At 43.2% G+C, this 20,665-nt stretch overlaps 2 protein-coding genes across 2 annotated transcripts in view; both read right to left on the bottom strand.

Moving 5' to 3' along the window:
• Positions 1-9,015: 9,015 nt before the first annotated feature.
• Positions 9,016-9,936, bottom strand: LOC122921304 (olfactory receptor 998-like). The gene has a single exon (XM_044271283.1). The coding sequence runs from the start codon at positions 9,934-9,936 to the stop codon at positions 9,016-9,018; it is 921 nt and encodes a 306-aa protein (XP_044127218.1).
• A 2,564-nt stretch (positions 9,937-12,500) lies between these two features.
• Positions 12,501-20,665, bottom strand: part of LOC122921918 (acyl-coenzyme A thioesterase THEM4-like) — a 39,729-nt gene continuing 31,564 nt past the window's right edge. The window contains exons 6-7 of the mRNA XM_044272243.1: positions 15,297-15,421; positions 12,501-12,722 (exon numbers count right to left, since the gene is read on the bottom strand). Of these exons, the coding sequence (XP_044128178.1) occupies positions 12,697-12,722; positions 15,297-15,421 (151 nt within the window). The 3' untranslated portion in view covers positions 12,501-12,696. The remainder of the gene's footprint in view (positions 12,723-15,296; positions 15,422-20,665) is intronic.

Genomic DNA, 20,665 nt, shown 5'->3' on the forward strand with positions numbered 1-20,665 from the left:
CCAGCTAAATGATTCCTCTCTAAACATTGAAGCACCAAGCTTTCTCCTGGCCTTCACCAGTCATCTGAAGGTGTGACTCTTGGGACTGGTGCATGGTGACCTCAGCCTTGTGTGTGGCTGCTCAGCATTGGAAACACAATCCATGGAGTTTCAATGCTTCCATATTTTTGGCAGTATTGTAAAGATAATGAACGTTTGTAGGCCAAGGGATGAATGGGCGTGAAAAGTGACAACTACTACCTAAGATCAGAAATGTGGACAAAGCTGGTGTCGCTTCCCCTATTCCTTATAGTATTTCATTCTACAGGGGGCGACAGTGAGCACATCGGAAAGCTCCTTCCATGTGTTTAGCCTTATTGTGCCAAATCTGTCTTAATCTTTTTATTCTTAAGCAACTTTGGACCGGGTTTATCACAAAATATAAAAACATAGATGGACATTTATCAAACTGGTGTAAAGTAGAACTGGCTTAGTTGCCCATAGCAACCAATGAGATTCCACTATTCGTTTTTCACGACTCCAAGGAGGAATCTGGTTGCTATGGGCAACTAAGCCAGTTCTACTTTACACCATTTAAATAAATCTCCCCCATAATCTCAGATTTAATATAGTGCATCTATTATATCTCTGAATCCACCCAGTAGATCTTAATATTTACCAGGTCCTGTACTTATAGCGTATTTGCTGTCCTGGCGGATTCACTTGTCAAGCATCCATCCACAGTACCTGCCCTTGGCTATTTCTCGTAGAGGAACGGATCGGCTGCGACCACTTTTCCATTCAACGGGGAACACAAGGGGCCCAGTTCTCATGGTCGGTGGGGTCAAACCATTGCTGATCAGACACTTACCCCTTTAAGCCCCTTGCAGACGAGCGTGAGCGTTCAATGAAAAATGCGCGATTTCGATAGCAAGTTCATTCAGTTTAGTATGCGATCGCGTTCAGTTTTTATCGCGCGGGTTCAATGCGGTTTGCACACGCGTGATTAAAAAAAACCTGAAGGTATACAAACATCTCTTAGCAACCATCCGTGAAAAACGCATCGCATCCGCACTTGCTTCACGCAGCCCCTATGGGGTCGGCGTTGCGCGAAAAACGCAGAATATAGAACATGCTGCGATTTTCACGCTGATTCGTGAAAACCAACACTTGTTTACACAGACCCATTGAAATAATTGGGTCCGGATTCAGCGGGGGCGCAATGCGTTCGCATCATGCACGTGTGAAAGGGACCTTAGACACTTGTCCAAACACTTAAAGGGGTTCTGCACTTTGTTTAAACTGATGATCTATCCTCTGGATAGCTCATCAGCATCTGATCGGCGGGGATCCGACACCCGGGACCCCCGCCAATCAGCTGTTTCAGAAGGCAGCAGCGCCGCGGCCTTCTCACTGTTTACCGCCGGCCGAGTGACGTCACGACTTGTATCAACTGGCCTGGGCGCGGCTAAGCTCCATTCAAGAGAACGTAGCTTAGCCGCGCCCAGGCCATTGATACTAGTCGTGACGTCACTCAGCCCGGCGGTAAACAGTGAGAAGGCCGCGGTGCTGCCTTCTCAGACAGCTGATCGGTGGGGGTCCCGGGTGTCGGACCCCCGCCGATCAGATGCTGATGATCTATCCAGAGGATAGATCATCAGTTTAAACAAAGTGCAGAACCCCTTTAAAAAACTGCTGCAGTCCACAGGAGTCGGCTAGATTTCATGCAACTCAAAATATTCTTCTGGACTGCAGCTTTAGCTCCATAGTTAAAACTGAAAAGTCACGCTACAAAAGTCCCTACTACTCATAAGGAATATTTTTGAATATCGTATAAAGCGATCATGTACATCTAAATCACTAAGCAATACACTGTAAATAGCAACCTACTTGTGGTCATACTTACTGCCCTAAAGCTAATATGAACTAGAACACTGTAACGAAGTTCTGCATAGATGAGATTAGCGCACCTTTGTAGCCCATGTGCCTCTGAGACTTTTTTTTTTTCTGTCTGGAGACATCAGTGTTTTTTTTAGACTAGAAAATGCTGTGAAGATTTGTAATGGAGTCACAGTTTTGTAAACTTGAAAAAAAAATGTAAAACTGTAATGTAAATTTGATGTGTAGTCTGACGTCTATTGTGTGATGAGATAATCGGCCTGATGGGGTGTTACCTTATAATATGCCATCTCTATAATAATGATATAGAAAAGCACATGACCTGAAAACGGGGCTGCGTCTGGAAAAAGCTGACTCTTTTTTTCTAATTTCAGCTAAAAGTATTGGTTTTAAGCACAATTGGGGTGTATTTTCAGGGGTCAGTATTTTTATTTTATCAGTTAAACACACTCCAAACAAAAATGAGATTATCTGGGTGCATACTAACTATTGGTAAATTTTACCTGCACTACCACTCCTAACCACATGGTGTGCTGTAGAAATCTGAGCACCAGCTGTAAAAAGCAAAAATCACTTGCTACTGTATGTAAAGTGACTTTTCTTTCCCAGGTGAAGCACACTTACTCCTAAAATGATACTTACCTAGTCCCTACAGCCTCTGAGACCTATAGCGATCATTATACAGGTCTCAAGCAGTGGTAGCCATGAGCTGCTGTGGAGCCTGTATAAGTTTTTTTCTATACACACTCTGAAATCTTCCCTCCAGGAAAATGCTTCATTCTCAGCCTTAAAGGCGATGTAAGAGATTAGAAAAAGGGCTATTTTTTCTACAAATAGTGCCACTCATTTCTATAGGCTGGGTCTCAGCCTCTACTATACTACAAAATATTGTATACACCTCTATTATGCCGCCTAGTGATAACTAGGATATGCAGCCCAGACATTCTGATTTCCACATTCAGGACCTGAACGGAGAGTGGCTACGAAGAGCTCCTCTCTTTCTCTGGAGGATCCACCACAAACAGCCCTCTGATATCAGTGGACACCTTTTGTAATGCTTCTTTTCACCTGTGGTGGCGCTGGAGAGAAATAGAGCACATGGTTATGGGGCCCCTTCTAAGAAAAAGGGCTTGTCCTAAGGGAACTACCCCTTTATATGTTTCTAATCTACCTCTCATCCGATTAATTCATTTTTAGGGTTTGATAAACTCCCACAAAGAATGTACAATAGGAGGCCCCAGATGGATAGTTTATGGGAGGATGGAGAAACCTGGGCATGTTCTTCTCTTCCCTTGCAAACATTTTGTGATGGCTAATCCTATAGGTCACCCTTAAAATTGCCCTCTATCTGCATCTAACATGATAGACCATGGCAATGTCTTATGTCTGGTGTATATGGTAACCTGATACTGGCACATGTAACCTGATTAATGTACATGTAAGATTCTGTGAAGTATAAAATGCATTGAGACTGTATATTTTACCATCTGGGTTTTGCGTTTTAGTAGACTTGCATTGTATTATGAAGGTGAATCAATGTGATATCTATGGAGCTACAACTAATAAACTGTTAATTCATATGTGTGTGGATACATCTCATCAGTAACCAATACATAGTAACATAAGTACATAAGGCCGAAAAAGAGACTTTGTCCATCCAGTTCGGCCTGTTATCCTGCAAGTTGATCCAGAGGAAGGCAAAAAAAAAAACCTGAGGTAGAAGACAATTTTCCGCACTTAAGGGGGAAAAAATTCCTTCCCGACTCCAATCAGGCAATCAGAATAACTCCCTGGACCAACGACCCCTCTCTAGTAGCTATAGCCTGTAATATTATTACACTCCAGAAATACATCCAGGCCCCTCTTGAATTCCTTTATTGTACTCGCCATCACCACCACCTCAGGCAGAGAGTTCCATAGTCTCACTGCTCTTACCGTAAAGAATCCTCTTCTATGTCTGTGTACAAACCTTCTTTCCTCCAGACGCAGAGGATGTCCCCTCGTCACAGTCACAGTCCTGGGGATAAATAGATGATGGGAGAGATCTCTGTACTGATCCCTGATATATTTATACATAGTAATTAGATCTCCCCTGATCTCCCCTCGTGAATAACCCTAATGTTGATAATCTTTCAGGGTACTGTAGTCCCCCATTCCAGTTATTACTTTAGTTGCCCTCCTCTGTACCCTCTCCAGCTCTGCTATGTCTGCCTTGTTCAAAGGAGCCCAGAACTGTACACAGTACTCCATGTGTGGTCTGACTAGTGATTTGTAAAGTGGTAGGACTATGTTCTCATCATGGGCATCTATGCCCCTTTAAATGCAACCCATTATCTTATTGGCCTTGGCAGCAGCTGCCTGACACTGGTTTTTGCAGCTGAATTTGCTGTTTATTAAGATTCCTAGATCCTTTTCCATGTCAGTGTTACCGAGTGTTTTACCATTTAGTATGTACAGGTGACTTGCATTATTCCTTCCCATGTGCATAACTGTCACCGCCAGATCTCTGAGAAGTTCTGACAGAGGTTTTTCAGTACCTCCTGCATGATGTTCTTTTGTTTTGGTTTCGCTTTGACATCTCTTCTCCCTCTTCCAGCTGTCATCTATTAGCAGTGATTGCCTCCCTTTGTATCCCCTCCCATACTGCTTCACTTTGCGGTTTATACTACTTCCTGGATTGTGCTCATTGCTCGAAGTTGGCTACTGCTGGTTTCTCAGATAAGTTTATCCCTTTATTTGTGTTTTCCTGTTGGCTTGATTCTAGGTGACCCTGACTCCCTCCGTATTAAGTGCAGGGAGCCGGTGGTCGTTTCCCCTCACTATTATAGGTTTTTCAGGTGTCACTCAGTCTAGGTACGTGGACATGCAACTTTCTATCACAGAGATCTTTGCATGGGCTGAGCAGTCAGGGAGAGCTATAGGGCTTTAATAGGGCTCACCCTTTTGTTCCTTAGTTTGGGATCAAGTCAGTCGGATCTTTATTTGTTACTTTCTTGTTTTCTGCAACATCATCCGTGACAATAACCTTACATTTGTCAGTGTTAAACCTCATCTGCCACTTATCCGCCCAAGCCTCCAATCTATCCAGATCGCTCTGTAGTAGTATACTGTCCTTTTCAGTGTTAATTACTTTACACAGTTTAGTGTCATCTGCGAAAATTGTATTTTACTGTGCAAGCCTTCTACAAGATCATTAATACATATATTGAATAAGGCCCAATACTGACCCTGGAGGTACCCCACTAGTGACAGTGACCCAATCTGAGTGTGTACCACTAATAACCACCCTCTGTTTTCTATCATTGAGCCAGTTACTTACCCACATACAGACATTTTCTTTCAGTCCGAGCATTCTCATTTTATATACTAACCTTTTAGGTGGTACAGTGTCAAATGCTTTGGGGAAGTCCAGATATACAACATCAATTGTTTCGCCTCTGTCAAGTCTAGAACTTACCTCCTCATAGAAACGGATTAAATTAGTTTGGCATGACCGATCCCTCATAAAGCCATGCTGATATGGCGTTATTTGCTTGTTTTCATTGAGATCCTCCAAGATAGCATCTCTCAGAAAACCTAACCTTCAAACAGTTTACCCACAACAGATGTTAAACTTACCGGCCTATAGTTTCCAGGCTCTGTTTTTGGACCCTTTTTGAATATTGCACCACATTTGCTATGCGCCAATCCTGTGGAACACTCCCTATCAGTATACAGTTTTTAAATATCAGAAATAAGGGTCTGGTTATGACATTACTTAATTCTCTTAGGATACGGGGGTGTATGCCATCCGGTCCTGGCGATTTGTCTATTTTAATCTTTTTAAGTCGCTGTTGTACTTCTTCCTGGGTCAGACAGGGCACTTTAAATGGGGAATTTACATTTAGATTCTCCATCTCATCTGACAGTTTATTTTCCTTAGTGAATACAGTGGAGAAAAAAAATATTTAATAGCTTTGCTTTCTCCTCGTCGCTCTCTGCAACTCCCCCCTCATTGCTCTGTAGAGGTCCGACACCTTCAGATTTATACTCCTTTACTATTTATATAATTGAAGAACATTTTAGGGTTAGTTTTACTCTCTTTGGCAATTAATCTCTCGGTCTCTAGTTTGGCGGCTTTTATTTGTTTTTTACATATTCTATTTTTTTCCTTATAGTTTTTCATTGCTTCCTCCTACCCTTCTGTTTTAGTGATTTTAAATGCTTTCTTTTTGTTATTTATTGCCTTCTTCACAGTTCTATTTATCCACATTGGTTTCTTCTTGTTCCTTAACCTTTTATTCCCAATGCCAGTGGATATTTTCCCGTATGTCACGTGTACATGTCCCTAGTGGTGGAGAGGGAATGAATATGCACCCGCTACTCGTACAGTTAATTCATGGTTTGTTTCTGGTATTGCTGTCAAATTGATGGGCTGAGCTTCAATGCCGGACACAGCCTATGGACAAGAGTGGCGCTCTGTTTCCAAAATTAAGGCAGACCTTTTCTTTTTATAACCCATACAATTGCTTTAACTTAATACTTACACTACACTACATTTGCTTGAGCAAAACCAGTGGTAGAACGCAGAACCACTTTAAATTTGGCAAACAAGATGGATATGAATCTAAAGCCTAAGTGTCCTGGTCAAACATACTAGCATAGATGGTTATGAACTCATTGCCTCAGTGCCCCCTTCAAAAATATCAGGTAGGGTAGAAATCCAGGCCCCCTTTAAAAATACCAGCATCGATATGAAATCATAGTCTCAGGCCTCCTTCAAAAATACTTTGTTAGGTAAAAATCCAGGGACCCCTTTAAAAATACCAGTATGGATATGAACTCATAGTCTCAGTGCCCACTTCAAAAATACTAGTATGGATATGAACTCATAGTCTCAGTGCCCACTTCAAAAATACTAGTATGGATATGAACTCAGTCTCAGTGCCCCCTCTAAAAATACCAGTATGGATATGAACTCGTAGTCTCAGTGCCCCCTTTGAAAATATCAGTATGAATATGAACTCATACCCTTAGTGCCCCCTTCAAAAATATCCAGGACCTCCATCAAAAATACCAGTATGGATTCATTTAAATGAATGCTGTGTAATGCTTAATTTTCCCTGTGGTAGCGCTTTAGAGAAATTGAATAGTTGCTGACAGATCCACCCACAGATGATAGCTGATTGGGGACAACCTTTCACCAGCTAATTGCAGGGTAACCATTATAACAAAAGGGGATTGTGCTGTAATATAGGCACAGCCACTTTAGCTGGACTCTACTCAAGATGGAAGTTGTGAAGAAGGCCATCTGCAGATTGCATCACTTTCTTACTTGCCACAGCATGGACAGCTGTTAATAGGCTCTTTTAAGTTGGGTGTCTCCATCATCGCAATCAGCGTGCACACTATGTAGTGTCTCCAAACATTTGTGGTAGGCTGGCTGGTCTAGAGCACAGGCTAGGTGTTATCCAGGCCTTGGGTGCTCTCAGCTTGTAGGGTCTTACTCTGGCCTGAACTCTTCTGTGATGCCCAGCTGTGACATTCCCATATCTAGGCCCAGAGGTGGTGCACCTTTTATGGCTAGTATCACTCACCTCAACTGCTAGCTAACTACATGCTGGAATCTGCAGCACCTTCCAGTTCACACTTCACACTACTACTCTATCTGTCTCTCTTTCCCATGGCTCTCTGTCCATGCAGTATGTAATACGACCCCTCATGGTGTTTCATATACTGCTCAAACAATGCAATCATCCAGGGAGCAAATAACATTGAATATTATATCTATTTTTCAATCAATTCCCATGCTACCACAAGGGACATTTTAACACATTGGTGGACATCTATATACCTCACAAAAAGCTTTAGAATAGCGTAATAGGCTACATTTCTCCATCCTATGGTATCCAGCATTCCTAATGAATACAAACTGAGACCAGGCCAGATGCTGTACATGTTTGCAACATGTCCAAGGGTGTTGTATGATGGCTGGCACAGGAGCTAAGTGCAATGCATACACAGCTGTATCGATGGAAAATACAGTTATGGGTCTTTTGGGATTTCTTTTAAAGAACAGTCTCTTTCACTGGTAATGAATAATCTCACTTCTGGATTTTGGGTCCATATCATTCAATTTATTAAACACTTTTTTTTTGGTTAGCAGATGAACATTCTTGTTGATGTAGCATGTACATGGAGAATTAATAATTTCCTATGTAAAGGTGGCCATGACCTTTGGATGTATATAACCATAACTTGCTTCACGTGGGACCTGCCGAACATCTAATATATATGGAGGGCCTCATAACTCTTCCCCAGATGTCAGGAGAGAGAAGAATTGGGCAGTTGGAGTTCAACATGCCTGATCCCTTAGAGCCCATTCACACAACCATGTCCATTTTTATGTTACACAGAAATACATGGTCGTGTAAATTGGCCATTAGGGTGATAAGTTGTTGCCAGAGGTATTTGGCAGCCGCTTTCTCCACTCTGTCTATTTGGAACATGCACCTGCTTGCCCAAACTGAGCATGCATATGTATGCGGAGGATGGTGGAGGAATATCTGCTGGATAACAGCTAACTAACATTAGATCTATCTCGGCCAAACAAAAAAGTTGTGGCATCCAGCACTCAGCAGGTCTACGTGTTTCAACCAGTCAGGTGTCCTTACTCATAATCTCATGTTGGCCAAACCTGCCGATTCTAGCCGAGCATACATTTATATGGGAGGATCGAAATTGGTAGCTTTCGGCTGGTAGTTATGTGTATGCCCAACTCAATGTGGAGCCTAAGTGTTCAATCATGAGGGTAACTATAAGAGGTGTAAAAGTAGTAGTCACCTCCAGGTCCTTGATAGTATTGAATACGTAAAGGGGTGTTCAGGTTCTTAAATGTTATTACCTATCCACAGGATTGGGGATAACTATTAGTTATGTGGGGGTCCTACTGCTGAAATGAACAGAGTGGCAGTTCGAGCACTGTGCTTGGCTGTCTCTGGAAAGCCTATAGAAGAAGTGGCAGTGTGCATGCTCGACCTTCCACATGGTTCATTTCGGAGGGGAATTGGTTACCTGTTCTCGTGATCAGTGGAGGTCAGAGGTAAGACCCCCGTTCTAATAGTGTAGATAGGAGATACCCCTTTAATACGTGTGTCTTCAAAACAGTTGGACCTCCAGTGTGGATTTAATCTCCTGGTTTCTTAGACTGTATACAATGGGATTAAACAAGGGTGTGACCACAGTGTATAAAAGGGACAAGATCTTATTAAGGTGCAGTGATGAAATGCTGGTAGGTACTACGTATACGGTGAATAGTGTCCCATAATACAAGGATACTACAGTTAAATGTGAACTACAGGTGGAAAAAGCTTTCTGCCTTCCGCAGGTAGACGAAATCCGTACTATACTCAAGAAGATGGAGATGTAACTTCCTATTATGAACAGAAATGGAAACAGTACTATGGGGACAGAGCATACATACATTTCAATTTTTACAAGAGATGTGTCTGAGCAAGAGAGTTCCAAAAGAGGAGCAACATCACAAAAGAAATGGTCAATCACATTGGGTCCACAGAATTGTAGCCTACATATGAGGATAAGTGAAGTCAGGGTCATCACCAAACTTAGTAACCACGAAGAAGCCACAAGAAGAACTCGAAGACTTAAACTCATTATTGCACTGTACCGTAATGGATGACATATGGCCAAATATCGATCATAGGACATCACTGTAAGAAGAAATGACTCTGTGGTTGCTGAGAAACCAAAAACATGATACTGAGCAATGCAGCCCGCCACGGACAATGTACTGCCTTCATGTATTATGACCTGAAGCATCTTTGGCAAGATGTTGGTAGAGAACACAGTGTCACAAAAGGACAAATGACTGAGGAAAAAGTACATAGGAGACCGGAGAAGGCTACTGAATAGAACCAAAGTCACAATCAGGAGGTTACCACACAATGATACAACATACACTAGGAGGAGCAATGTGAATAATAGAAACTTAAACGCATGAAGGTTTCTGAATCCCAACAGGAGGAACTCTAAAACAGCTGTTTGGTTGTTTGCACTCATGGATGTGGCTGTACCTGGAAGAAATGCCATTAGCAAATATTAGCTTCTTAGATAGGGTGTCATAATAGACTATAACATCATAGAATTATAGCTTAAATCAACTCTTCTGTTCAAGAAAAATAAAAGGCACATTAACTGGGGAACAAACAGAACACTTACCTGGTGACCTCCTGTTCATCTTTTTAGCTGCAGATCTGATCATTACTAGGCTCCTCTTCTGCCATTCAAGATGGCCACTCAGCTTCTCAGACTACCTGATGGTACTTCCTGCTGACCTTGCATTGGTCAGCACTGCTCAAGTAAAAAGTGCTGGCCAATCCAAGAGCAGTGCTTGACAAGGAGGAAGTGTATAGGGCTACCGATGCACAGTCTGAGAAGTAGTGCATCCATCTTGGATGACAGAAAATTCAACAGCTTGTAGGAATGAATGCCAACTTCTCTATAGATAACTGACAATGGGCAATGTGATAGGTGTGGGTTTCACCCTCTGGAGCCCATAAATCAGATTGGTAAGTTCCTCTGACATACGGTATTATAGAGCAGCTCATTAACCCTTCTGCCAGGGCTGAGTATTTGTGTTACGTAGACACAGCAGAACTTTGATCTCAGCCATTTAGCACTTACGATGTTGCCATCACAAACTACCGCTTGTCATCTCTGCCGATAGTGATTGCAATGGTGGCCAGTGCTGATAAAGGCCCTCAGAACTGTTTTGTGAAAGCAGTTATGCATTAGAAGACATAATTATTACAATGCATTAGGGTAAAAGCTTTGTGTTGGACAAAAAAAATTGAAATAAAGTAATAAAAACATTGTTTGTCGTCAGCACATTGCCCTGTGTAGACATGGCTGTGCTGCCCACAAACAATCTGAATGAGGATGAATGATCGTAATAGTGACCATTTGTTCCCATACAGAGGGGATGATTGCGGCATGTAAATGCAGCTCTACTGCGACTCAACAATCAGCCAATATTTGTGAATGAATGGTGTGTTCCTGATCATTATCCTATGCATCAGCTCATGAAAAAAGTTTTTTAGAGAACGACCTATGAAAGTAAAAATGGCGAAATGTAATTTTCCTCTTTTTGAATTCCGCAAAAAAAAACCCTCAAAATTAAGTGCTGTGTTATACCAGCTTTACAGAAGTGTGTGCAGATGGCTCTTCGGAGACTAACCATGGATTAGCTGACCCGAGCTCACTGCACCATAGTGGTCTACAATGTTATGAGTTCCAGCCCGACCGCGGGTCTACTGTCCTGTACTCACATGATGCTGTACATACGGGACAGTAGACCCATGGTCAGGCTGGAACTCATAGATCACTATGATGCAGCAAATTCAGGTCAGCCAAGCCGTGGTCGGTCCTTGCAATGCAGCCATCAAATGGACCCTATTTTCCATCACACGGTCAGGCATGTGAAACTGGCATTATATCTGTAGAAAAATTAGACCACATGTAGTAAAAAAAAAAAATAACTGCTTTCTAGTGGAAGGATATGTACAAACAACCTGTCATATCTCAGCTTCGGCCTGAAAAATTACACACCAGCCAGTGCCCCCATTTAGAACCAAGGGCCTGTGCCACCTTTGCAGTATGGAAGGAGAAATCCCAAGTCAATCAACCCATACTATCCAATGTACGTATCCAATTTCAAAGCCTCCATAAACCTTGTACATGGTGTTGATATGAGAAAGATACTCACAATTCTAGTGTAAAAACTACACATTGAGATTTGGCTTCCAACTTAAAATGTTCTAGTGTAATGAGGTAGGTAGCTGTACGTGAAGTCCCCAAGTAGAGCTGCATAAGTAGGACGTAAGTTTTGCCAATGAATCAAAGGTAGAAGGTTAAAGATGTGACTTGACATCTTTAAGTAGTATAAAGTGTCAGGACTGTATATAGATACGGCTTGTTCTGTGCATCTACAGTGTTATATATAGTTCTATACAATACATTAGGGATTTAGGGTTGCAATGGGAATTACCACCGGGGTCTCTTGTGTCGTTATAAGGACAAGGGAAAAACATAGACATCTAATTAGACAACATTGTAATCATTTTGAGATTTTATTCTCCTATGATAACAATAGTAGGCAGGCAATATGGCCACTTGTCATCCTGCTGCCCACTTCAATATACTAAGTAGCCATCTCCTTGTCAGTGGATCGGAATACTGTTGGCTCCTGGTGGTATCACCACATGCCACAATCATCACAGGGTCTGAAGATCTGCTACCAAGCAATGGTCCAAACATTTGTTCCATGCCCTGACTCTGATCCCATCCATAAAATTCCAATAAATCATAATCTGTCCACCTCTCACAATAGATTTATATAAAAAAAAGACCTTTTCACAACTGTATGAGCTAAATGTAGTGTGTGCGGTGTTTCTAGAATTTAGGAGAGAAAATGACAGAAGAGGAACAGGCTCACCTTCTGGGAAGACTGGACCTGAAAAGGGTCTTCAAAATGGAATTACTTGAAGTCATCTGATGAACTATAATTATTTCAATTCACATTCAAAAACTAGCATCTGATCCATTTATCATCATTATTATTATTTAAAGGGGTTATCCCACAATTAGTATAAAAAATTAAAATCAGACATCTATAGCACAGCATCTTCTATGTTTATTAGTGGTTTCCAGCTGCCATGAAGTCAAAGGTACATATAGATTCTGTAGACCACTTTGTGCATTTTCTATTGGTTGGCCAGGCTCATGGACCGCCATGGATGATCTGTTCTCAGTTGTTCCCACTCATTGGTTCGGCTTTATAAAGAGAGCTGTTAAGAAAAACAAAGAGGCTATGGACTGTAGAACACAATGGGAACCAAATATTATATTAATGAATAGGCCATTAGGACCAAAGTACCAAACTTTTAAGCCCCACAAATAGAAGGTCAAGCCAACACATCTAACAATACTTTTTTTTCCTTTTTGTCACTATAGCTATATTAAGGTTTGTTTTCTGTGGGCCAAGTTGTATTTTTCCATGGCACAATTTTGAGGCACATACAATATAACAAAATCAATCAATTCCACAATTCTTTTTGCCTTTTTTCCCTCTTTATAGCATTGTCCAGTAGTATAAATGAGATGTTAACTTTATTCTTTGGGTTTTTTCTACATTTTATTAGTTTTGCACAATTATTACTTTATTTGTTTTGTTTTGCCAAATTATAAGAGCCAAGTTTATTTTATCATTGCTACCTTTTTGGGGTATATATGAGTTTTTGATCACTTTAATTTCATTTTTTGGTAGCAAATCTGGCATTGTTTTTGCAGAATTTCTGATAATACAAATTATGTACAGTCAGGTCCATAAATATTGGGACATTGACACAATTCTAACATTTTTGGCTCTATACACCACCACAATGGATTTGAAATGAAACGAACAAGATATCCTTTAACTGCAGACTGTCAGCTTTAATGTGAGGGTATTTACATCGAAATCAGGTGAGCGGTGTAGAAATTACAACAGTTTGCATGTGTGCCTCCCACTTGTTAAGGGACAATTGGCTTCTCAGCTGTCCCATGGCAGGTGTGTGTTATTCCCTCATTATAGCAATTACAATGAGAAGATAAAAAGTCCAGAGTTCATTTCAAGTGTGCTATTTGCATTTGGAATCTGTTGCTGTCAACTCACAAGATGAGACCCAAAGAGCTGTCAGTATCAGTGAAGCAAGCCATCATTAGGCTGAAAAAACACAAAACAAACCCATCAGATAGATAGCAAAAACATTAGGTGTGGCCAAAACAACTGTTTGGAACCTTCTTAAAAAGAAGGAACGCACCAGTGAGCTCAGCAACACCAAAAGACCCGGAAGACCATGGAAAACAACTGCGGTGGATGACCGAAGAATTATTTCCCTGGTGAAGAAAACACAACAGTTGGCCAGATCAAGAATACTCTCCAGGAGGTAGGTGTATGTGTGTCAAAGTCAACAATCAAGAGAAGACTTCACCAGAGTGAATACAGAGCGTTCACCACAAGATGTAAACCATTGGTGAGCCTCAAAAACAGGAAGGCCAGATTAGAGTTTGCCAAACGAGATCTAAAAAAGCCTTCACAGTTCTGGAACAACATCCTATGGACAGATGAGACCAAGATCAACGTGTACCAGAGTGATGGGAAGAGAAGAGTATGGAGAAGGAAAGGAACTGCTCATGATCCTAAGCATACCACCTCATCAGTGAAGCATGGTGGTGGTAGTGTCATGGTGTGGGCATGTATGGCTGCCAATGTAACTGGTTCTCTTGTATTTATTGATGATGTGACTGCTGACAAAAGCAGCAGGATGAATTCTGAAGTGTTTCGGGCAATATTATCTGCCCATATTCAGCCAAATGCTTCAGAACTCATTGGACGGCGCTTCACAGTGCAGATGGACAATGACCCAAAGCATACTGCAAAAGCAACCAAAGAGTTTAAGGGAAAGAAGTGGAATGTTATGCAATGGCCAAGTCAATCACCTGTCCTGAATCCGATTGAGCGTGCATTTCACTTGCTGAAGACAAAACTAAAGGGAAAATGCCCCAAGAACAAGCAGGAACTGAAGACAGTTGCAGTAGAGGCCTGGCAGAGCATCACCAGGGATGAGACCAGCGTCTGGTGATGTCTATGCGTTCCAGACTTCAGGCTGTAATTTACTGCAAATCATTTGCAACCAAGTATTAAAAAGTGAAAGTTTGATTTATGATTATTATTCTGTCTCATTACTTTTGGTCCCTTAACAAGTGGGAGGCACATATGCAAAGTGTTGTAATTCCTACACCGTTCACCTGATTTGGATGTAAATACCCTCAAATTAAAGCTGACAGTCTGCAGTTAAAGCACAACTTGTTCGTTTTTTTTTTCAAATCCATTGTGGTGGTGTATAGAGCCAAAAATGTTAGAATTGTGTCGATGCCCCAATATTTATGGACCTGTCTGTATATAGTTTGTTTTAAGTTTGTATGTCTTTCCCAATAAATAAAGGAGTTGATATGGGTAAAGGTGATCTTTAAAAAAAAAATATTTATATTTGTCTTTTTTTTTTTGCAAATATCTTTTTAGCATTTATTTTTCCTTTTTTTCTTTTAGTCCTAGGGAGCCTTGAACAAATGATACTCTTATCACTGTTATAATACACTGCAATACTTCTGTATTTCACTGGATTATGCCTGTCCGTGTAAACCGGAGAGGGAAACTATAAGACAATGCCTATGATAAGGCCTAATAAGTGTACTAATATGGTAGAACTGGTTAAACTGTAGAAGTAGGATTAACAACCAAGGAATAAAAATGACCACTGTAAGAGAAGTATGCTTAGATGTAGAATTACAGAGGGAACATCCGTATTCTGGTTATTCACCTGTGGCCTCTGCATGAAGTGTTGCACCATCATGACTTTGGATCTGACAGCTTGAGTACACCTTCCGTCTTTCAATTCTGTCCACATGACTGTCCACAAACAAGGTGCACCCTAGGGGTATGGGCCTGCAAACAAAACATAACCAGAATAAATGGAGTCTCCTTGCCAAGAATGGTTCAATGGCCACATGGTTTCTATAAGTCACAGGGAATGATGTAAAAATGGATCCTAAGGCGGGGCAGTGATTCAGGTTGCCAAGCACCAATGTGCACCAAACCCTCTTCCCTAAAAGACTACCTAACTTCTCTCAATACGTTCACATTTGCGGTGATAATGACCAACTCAAAAAGGCTTTTCCACCATAGTACGTGACATGCCGTTACTTACCTATTGTTGGGGTTTGGCTACTGAGACCCCATGATGCTCAGAATTAAGGTCAACCAGAGCTAGTTCAGCACTTCTTTCCAGCATTGTGATGCTCTGGACCATCTACAACACAAACCCTTTCACGGGTTCCATATCATTGTGAGTGAGCCAGGATGGTGGCACAGACCCAGATGACAGCCCAGACTGACCCAGTTCTGCCCACTCCCTGACGTGGACTGACAGCTTTCTTCCTATATCAATCAATGGCTGAAAGAGTCAGGACTCTTGTCAAGAGAACATGAATATGAGGACTCCTAAGCTTGTGCAATATATAGAGTGGACTTCAGTGTTTGGCTCGTACTGGAGCTGCTGGAAATAGATTTTAGCAAAATGGGTTAATCCAAGTAAGTGACCGAGCGTTTTGCTCAAGATCTCGGTCACCTTAACATAAGGCTGCATGCACACGACCATATGTATTTTGCGGTCCACAAACTACGGATACCTGCCGTGTGCATCCCGCACTTTTCTGGGTCTCTTATGAAAATGGCTACACTTGTCAGCAAAACGGACAAAAATAGGACATGGATGGGAAGGGAACCTGTCAGGTGAATTTTGATGCCAATATAGTACACTCAGTACACACAGAACAGCTATACACACTCCTCAGTCCACACAGAACAGCTATACACACTCCTCAGTACACACAGAACAGCTATACACACTCCTCAGTACACACAGAACAGCTATACACACTCCTCAGTCCACACAGGACGGCTACACACACTCCTCAGTCCACACAGAACAGCTATACACACTCCTCAGTACACACAGAACAGCTATACACACTCCTCAGTACACACAGGACGGCTACACACACTCCTCAGTCCACACAGGACGGCTACACACACTCCTCAGTACACACAGGACATATACACACACTCCTCAGTCCACACAGAACAGCTATACACACACTCCTCAGTACACACAGGACAGCTATATACACTCCTCAGTCCACACAGGACATATACACACACTCCTCAGTACACACTGGACGGCTACACACACTCCTCAGTACACACAGAACAGCTACACACACTCCTCAGTACACACAGGACATATACACACACTCCTCAGTACACACAGGGCAGCTATACACACTCCTCAGTACACACAGGACGGCTACACACACTCCTCAGTCCACACAGGACAGCTACACACACTCCTCAGTACACACTGGACGGCTACACACACTCCTCAGTACACACAGGACAGCTACACACACTCCTCAGTCCACACAGGATGGCTACACACACTCCTCAGTACACACTGGACAGCTACACACACTCCTCAGTACACACAGGACAGCTACACACACTCCTCAGTACACACAGGACATATACACACACTCCTCAGTACACACAGGACATATACACACACTCCTCAGTACACACAGGACATATACACACACTCCTCAGTACACACAGGACAGCTACACACACTCCTCAGTCCACACAGGACGGCTACACACACTCCTCAGTCCACACAGGACATATACACACACTCCTCAGTACACACAGGACATATACACACACTCCTCAGTCCACACAGAACAGCTATACACACTCCTCAGTCCACACAGGACAGCTATATACACTCCTCAGTCCACACAGGACAGCTACACACACTCCTCTGTCCACACAGAACAGCTATACACACTCCTCAGTCCACACAGGACAGCTATATACACTCCTCAGTCCACACAGGACATATACACACTCCTCAGTCCACACAGGACAGCTATATACACTCCTCAGTCCACACAGGACATATACACACTCCTCAGTCCACACAGGACAGCTATATACACTCCTCAGTCCACACAGGACATATACACACACTCCTCAGTCCACACAGGACATATACACACACTCCTCAGTACACACAGGACATATACACACACTCCTCAGTACACACAGGACATATACACACACTCCTCAGTCCACACAGGACAGCTACACACACTCCTCAGTCCACACAGGACATATACACACACTCCTCAGTACACACAGGACATATACACACACTCCTCAGTACACACAGGACAGCTACACACACTCCTCAGTACACACAGGACATATACACACACTCCTCAGTACACACAGGACATATACACACACTCCTCAGTACACACAGGACAGCTACACACACTCCTCAGTACACACAGGACAGCTACACACACTCCTCAGTACACACAGGACAGCTATACACACTCCTCAGTACACACAGGACGGCTACACACACCCCTCAGTCCACACAGGACGGCTACACACACTCCTCAGTACACACTGGACGGCTACACACACTCCTCAGTACACACAGGACAGCTACACACACTCCTCAGTCCACACAGGATGGCTACACACACTCCTCAGTACACACTGGACAGCTACACACACTCCTCAGTACACACAGGACAGCTATACACACACTCCTCAGTACACACAGGACAGCTATATACACTCCTCAGTCCACACAGGACATATACACACACTCCTCAGTACACACTGGACGGCTACACACACTCCTCAGTACACACAGAACAGCTACACACACTCCTCAGTACACACAGGACATATACACACACTCCTCAGTACACACAGGACAGCTATACACACTCCTCAGTACACACAGGACGGCTACACACACTCCTCAGTCCACACAGGACAGCTACACACACTCCTCAGTACACACAGGACATATACACACACTCCTCAGTCCACACAGAACAGCTATACACACACTCCTCAGTACACACAGGACAGCTATATACACTCCTCAGTCCACACAGGACATATACACACACTCCTCAGTACACACTGGACGGCTACACACACTCCTCAGTACACACAGAACAGCTACACACACTCCTCAGTACACACAGGACATATACACACACTCCTCAGTACACACAGGACAGCTATACACACTCCTCAGTACACACAGGACGGCTACACACACTCCTCAGTCCACACAGGACAGCTACACACACTCCTCAGTACACACTGGACGGCTACACACACTCCTCAGTACACACAGGACAGCTACACACACTCCTCAGTCCACACAGGATGGCTACACACACTCCTCAGTACACACTGGACAGCTACACACACTCCTCAGTACACACAGGACAGCTACACACACTCCTCAGTACACACAGGACATATACACACACTCCTCAGTACACACAGGACATATACACACACTCCTCAGTACACACAGGACATATACACACACTCCTCAGTACACACAGGACAGCTACACACACTCCTCAGTCCACACAGGACGGCTACACACACTCCTCAGTCCACACAGGACATATACACACACTCCTCAGTACACACAGGACATATACACACACTCCTCAGTCCACACAGAACAGCTATACACACTCCTCAGTCCACACAGGACAGCTATATACACTCCTCAGTCCACACAGGACAGCTACACACACTCCTCTGTCCACACAGAACAGCTATACACACTCCTCAGTCCACACAGGACAGCTATATACACTCCTCAGTCCACACAGGACATATACACACTCCTCAGTCCACACAGGACAGCTATATACACTCCTCAGTCCACACAGGACATATACACACTCCTCAGTCCACACAGGACAGCTATATACACTCCTCAGTCCACACAGGACATATACACACACTCCTCAGTCCACACAGGACATATACACACACTCCTCAGTACACACAGGACATATACACACACTCCTCAGTACACACAGGACATATACACACACTCCTCAGTCCACACAGGACAGCTACACACACTCCTCAGTCCACACAGGACATATACACACACTCCTCAGTACACACAGGACATATACACACACTCCTCAGTACACACAGGACAGCTACACACACTCCTCAGTACACACAGGACAGCTACACACACTCCTCAGTACACACAGGACAGCTACACACACTCCTCAGTACACACAGGACAGCTACACACACTCCTCAGTACACACAGGACAGCTACACACACTCCTCAGTACACACAGGACTTATACACACACTCCTCAGTACACACAGGACATATACACACACTCCTCAGTACACACAGGACATATACACACACTCCTCAGTACACACAGGACATATACACACACTCCTCAGTACACACAGGACAGCTATACACACTCCTCTGTCCACACAGGACATATACACACACTCCTCAGTACACACAGGACATACACTCCTCAGTACACACAGGACAGCTACACACACTCCTCAGTACACACAGGACATATACACACACTCCTCAGTACACACAGGACATATACACACACTCCTCAGTCCACACAGGACAGCTATACACACTCCTCAGTACACACAGGACATATACACACACTCCTCAGTACACACAGGACAGCTACACACACTCCTCAGTACACACAGGACAGCTACACACACTCCTCAGTCCACACAGGACGGCTACACACACTCCTCAGTCCACACAGGACAGATACACACACTCCTCAGTACACACAGGACAGCTACACACACTCCTCAGTACACACAGGACATATACACACACTCCTCAGTCCACACAGAACAGCTATACACACTCCTCAGTACACACAGGACAGCTACATACACTCCTCAGTCCACACAGGACAGCTACACACACTCCTCTGTCCACACAGAACAGCTATACACACTCCTCAGTCCACACAGGACAGCTATATACACTCCTCAGTCCACACAGGACATATACACACTCCTCAGTCCACACAGGACAGCTATATACACTCCTCAGTCCACACAGGACATATACACACACTCCTCAGTCCACACAGGACATATACACACACTCCTCAGTACACACAGGACATATACACACACTCCTCAGTACACACAGGACAGCTACACACACTCCTCAGTCCACACAGGACAGCTACACACACTCCTCAGTCCACA

This window comes from Bufo gargarizans, chromosome 11 (genome assembly GCF_014858855.1).
Source record: "Bufo gargarizans isolate SCDJY-AF-19 chromosome 11, ASM1485885v1, whole genome shotgun sequence".
NCBI classification, from domain to species: Eukaryota; Metazoa; Chordata; class Amphibia; order Anura; family Bufonidae; genus Bufo; species Bufo gargarizans.

Coding starts and splice junctions, on each gene's coding strand:
- LOC122921304 (XM_044271283.1), bottom strand. CDS start 9,936: ATGAGTGCAAACAACCAAACAGCTGTTTTAGAGTTCCTCCTGTTGGGA.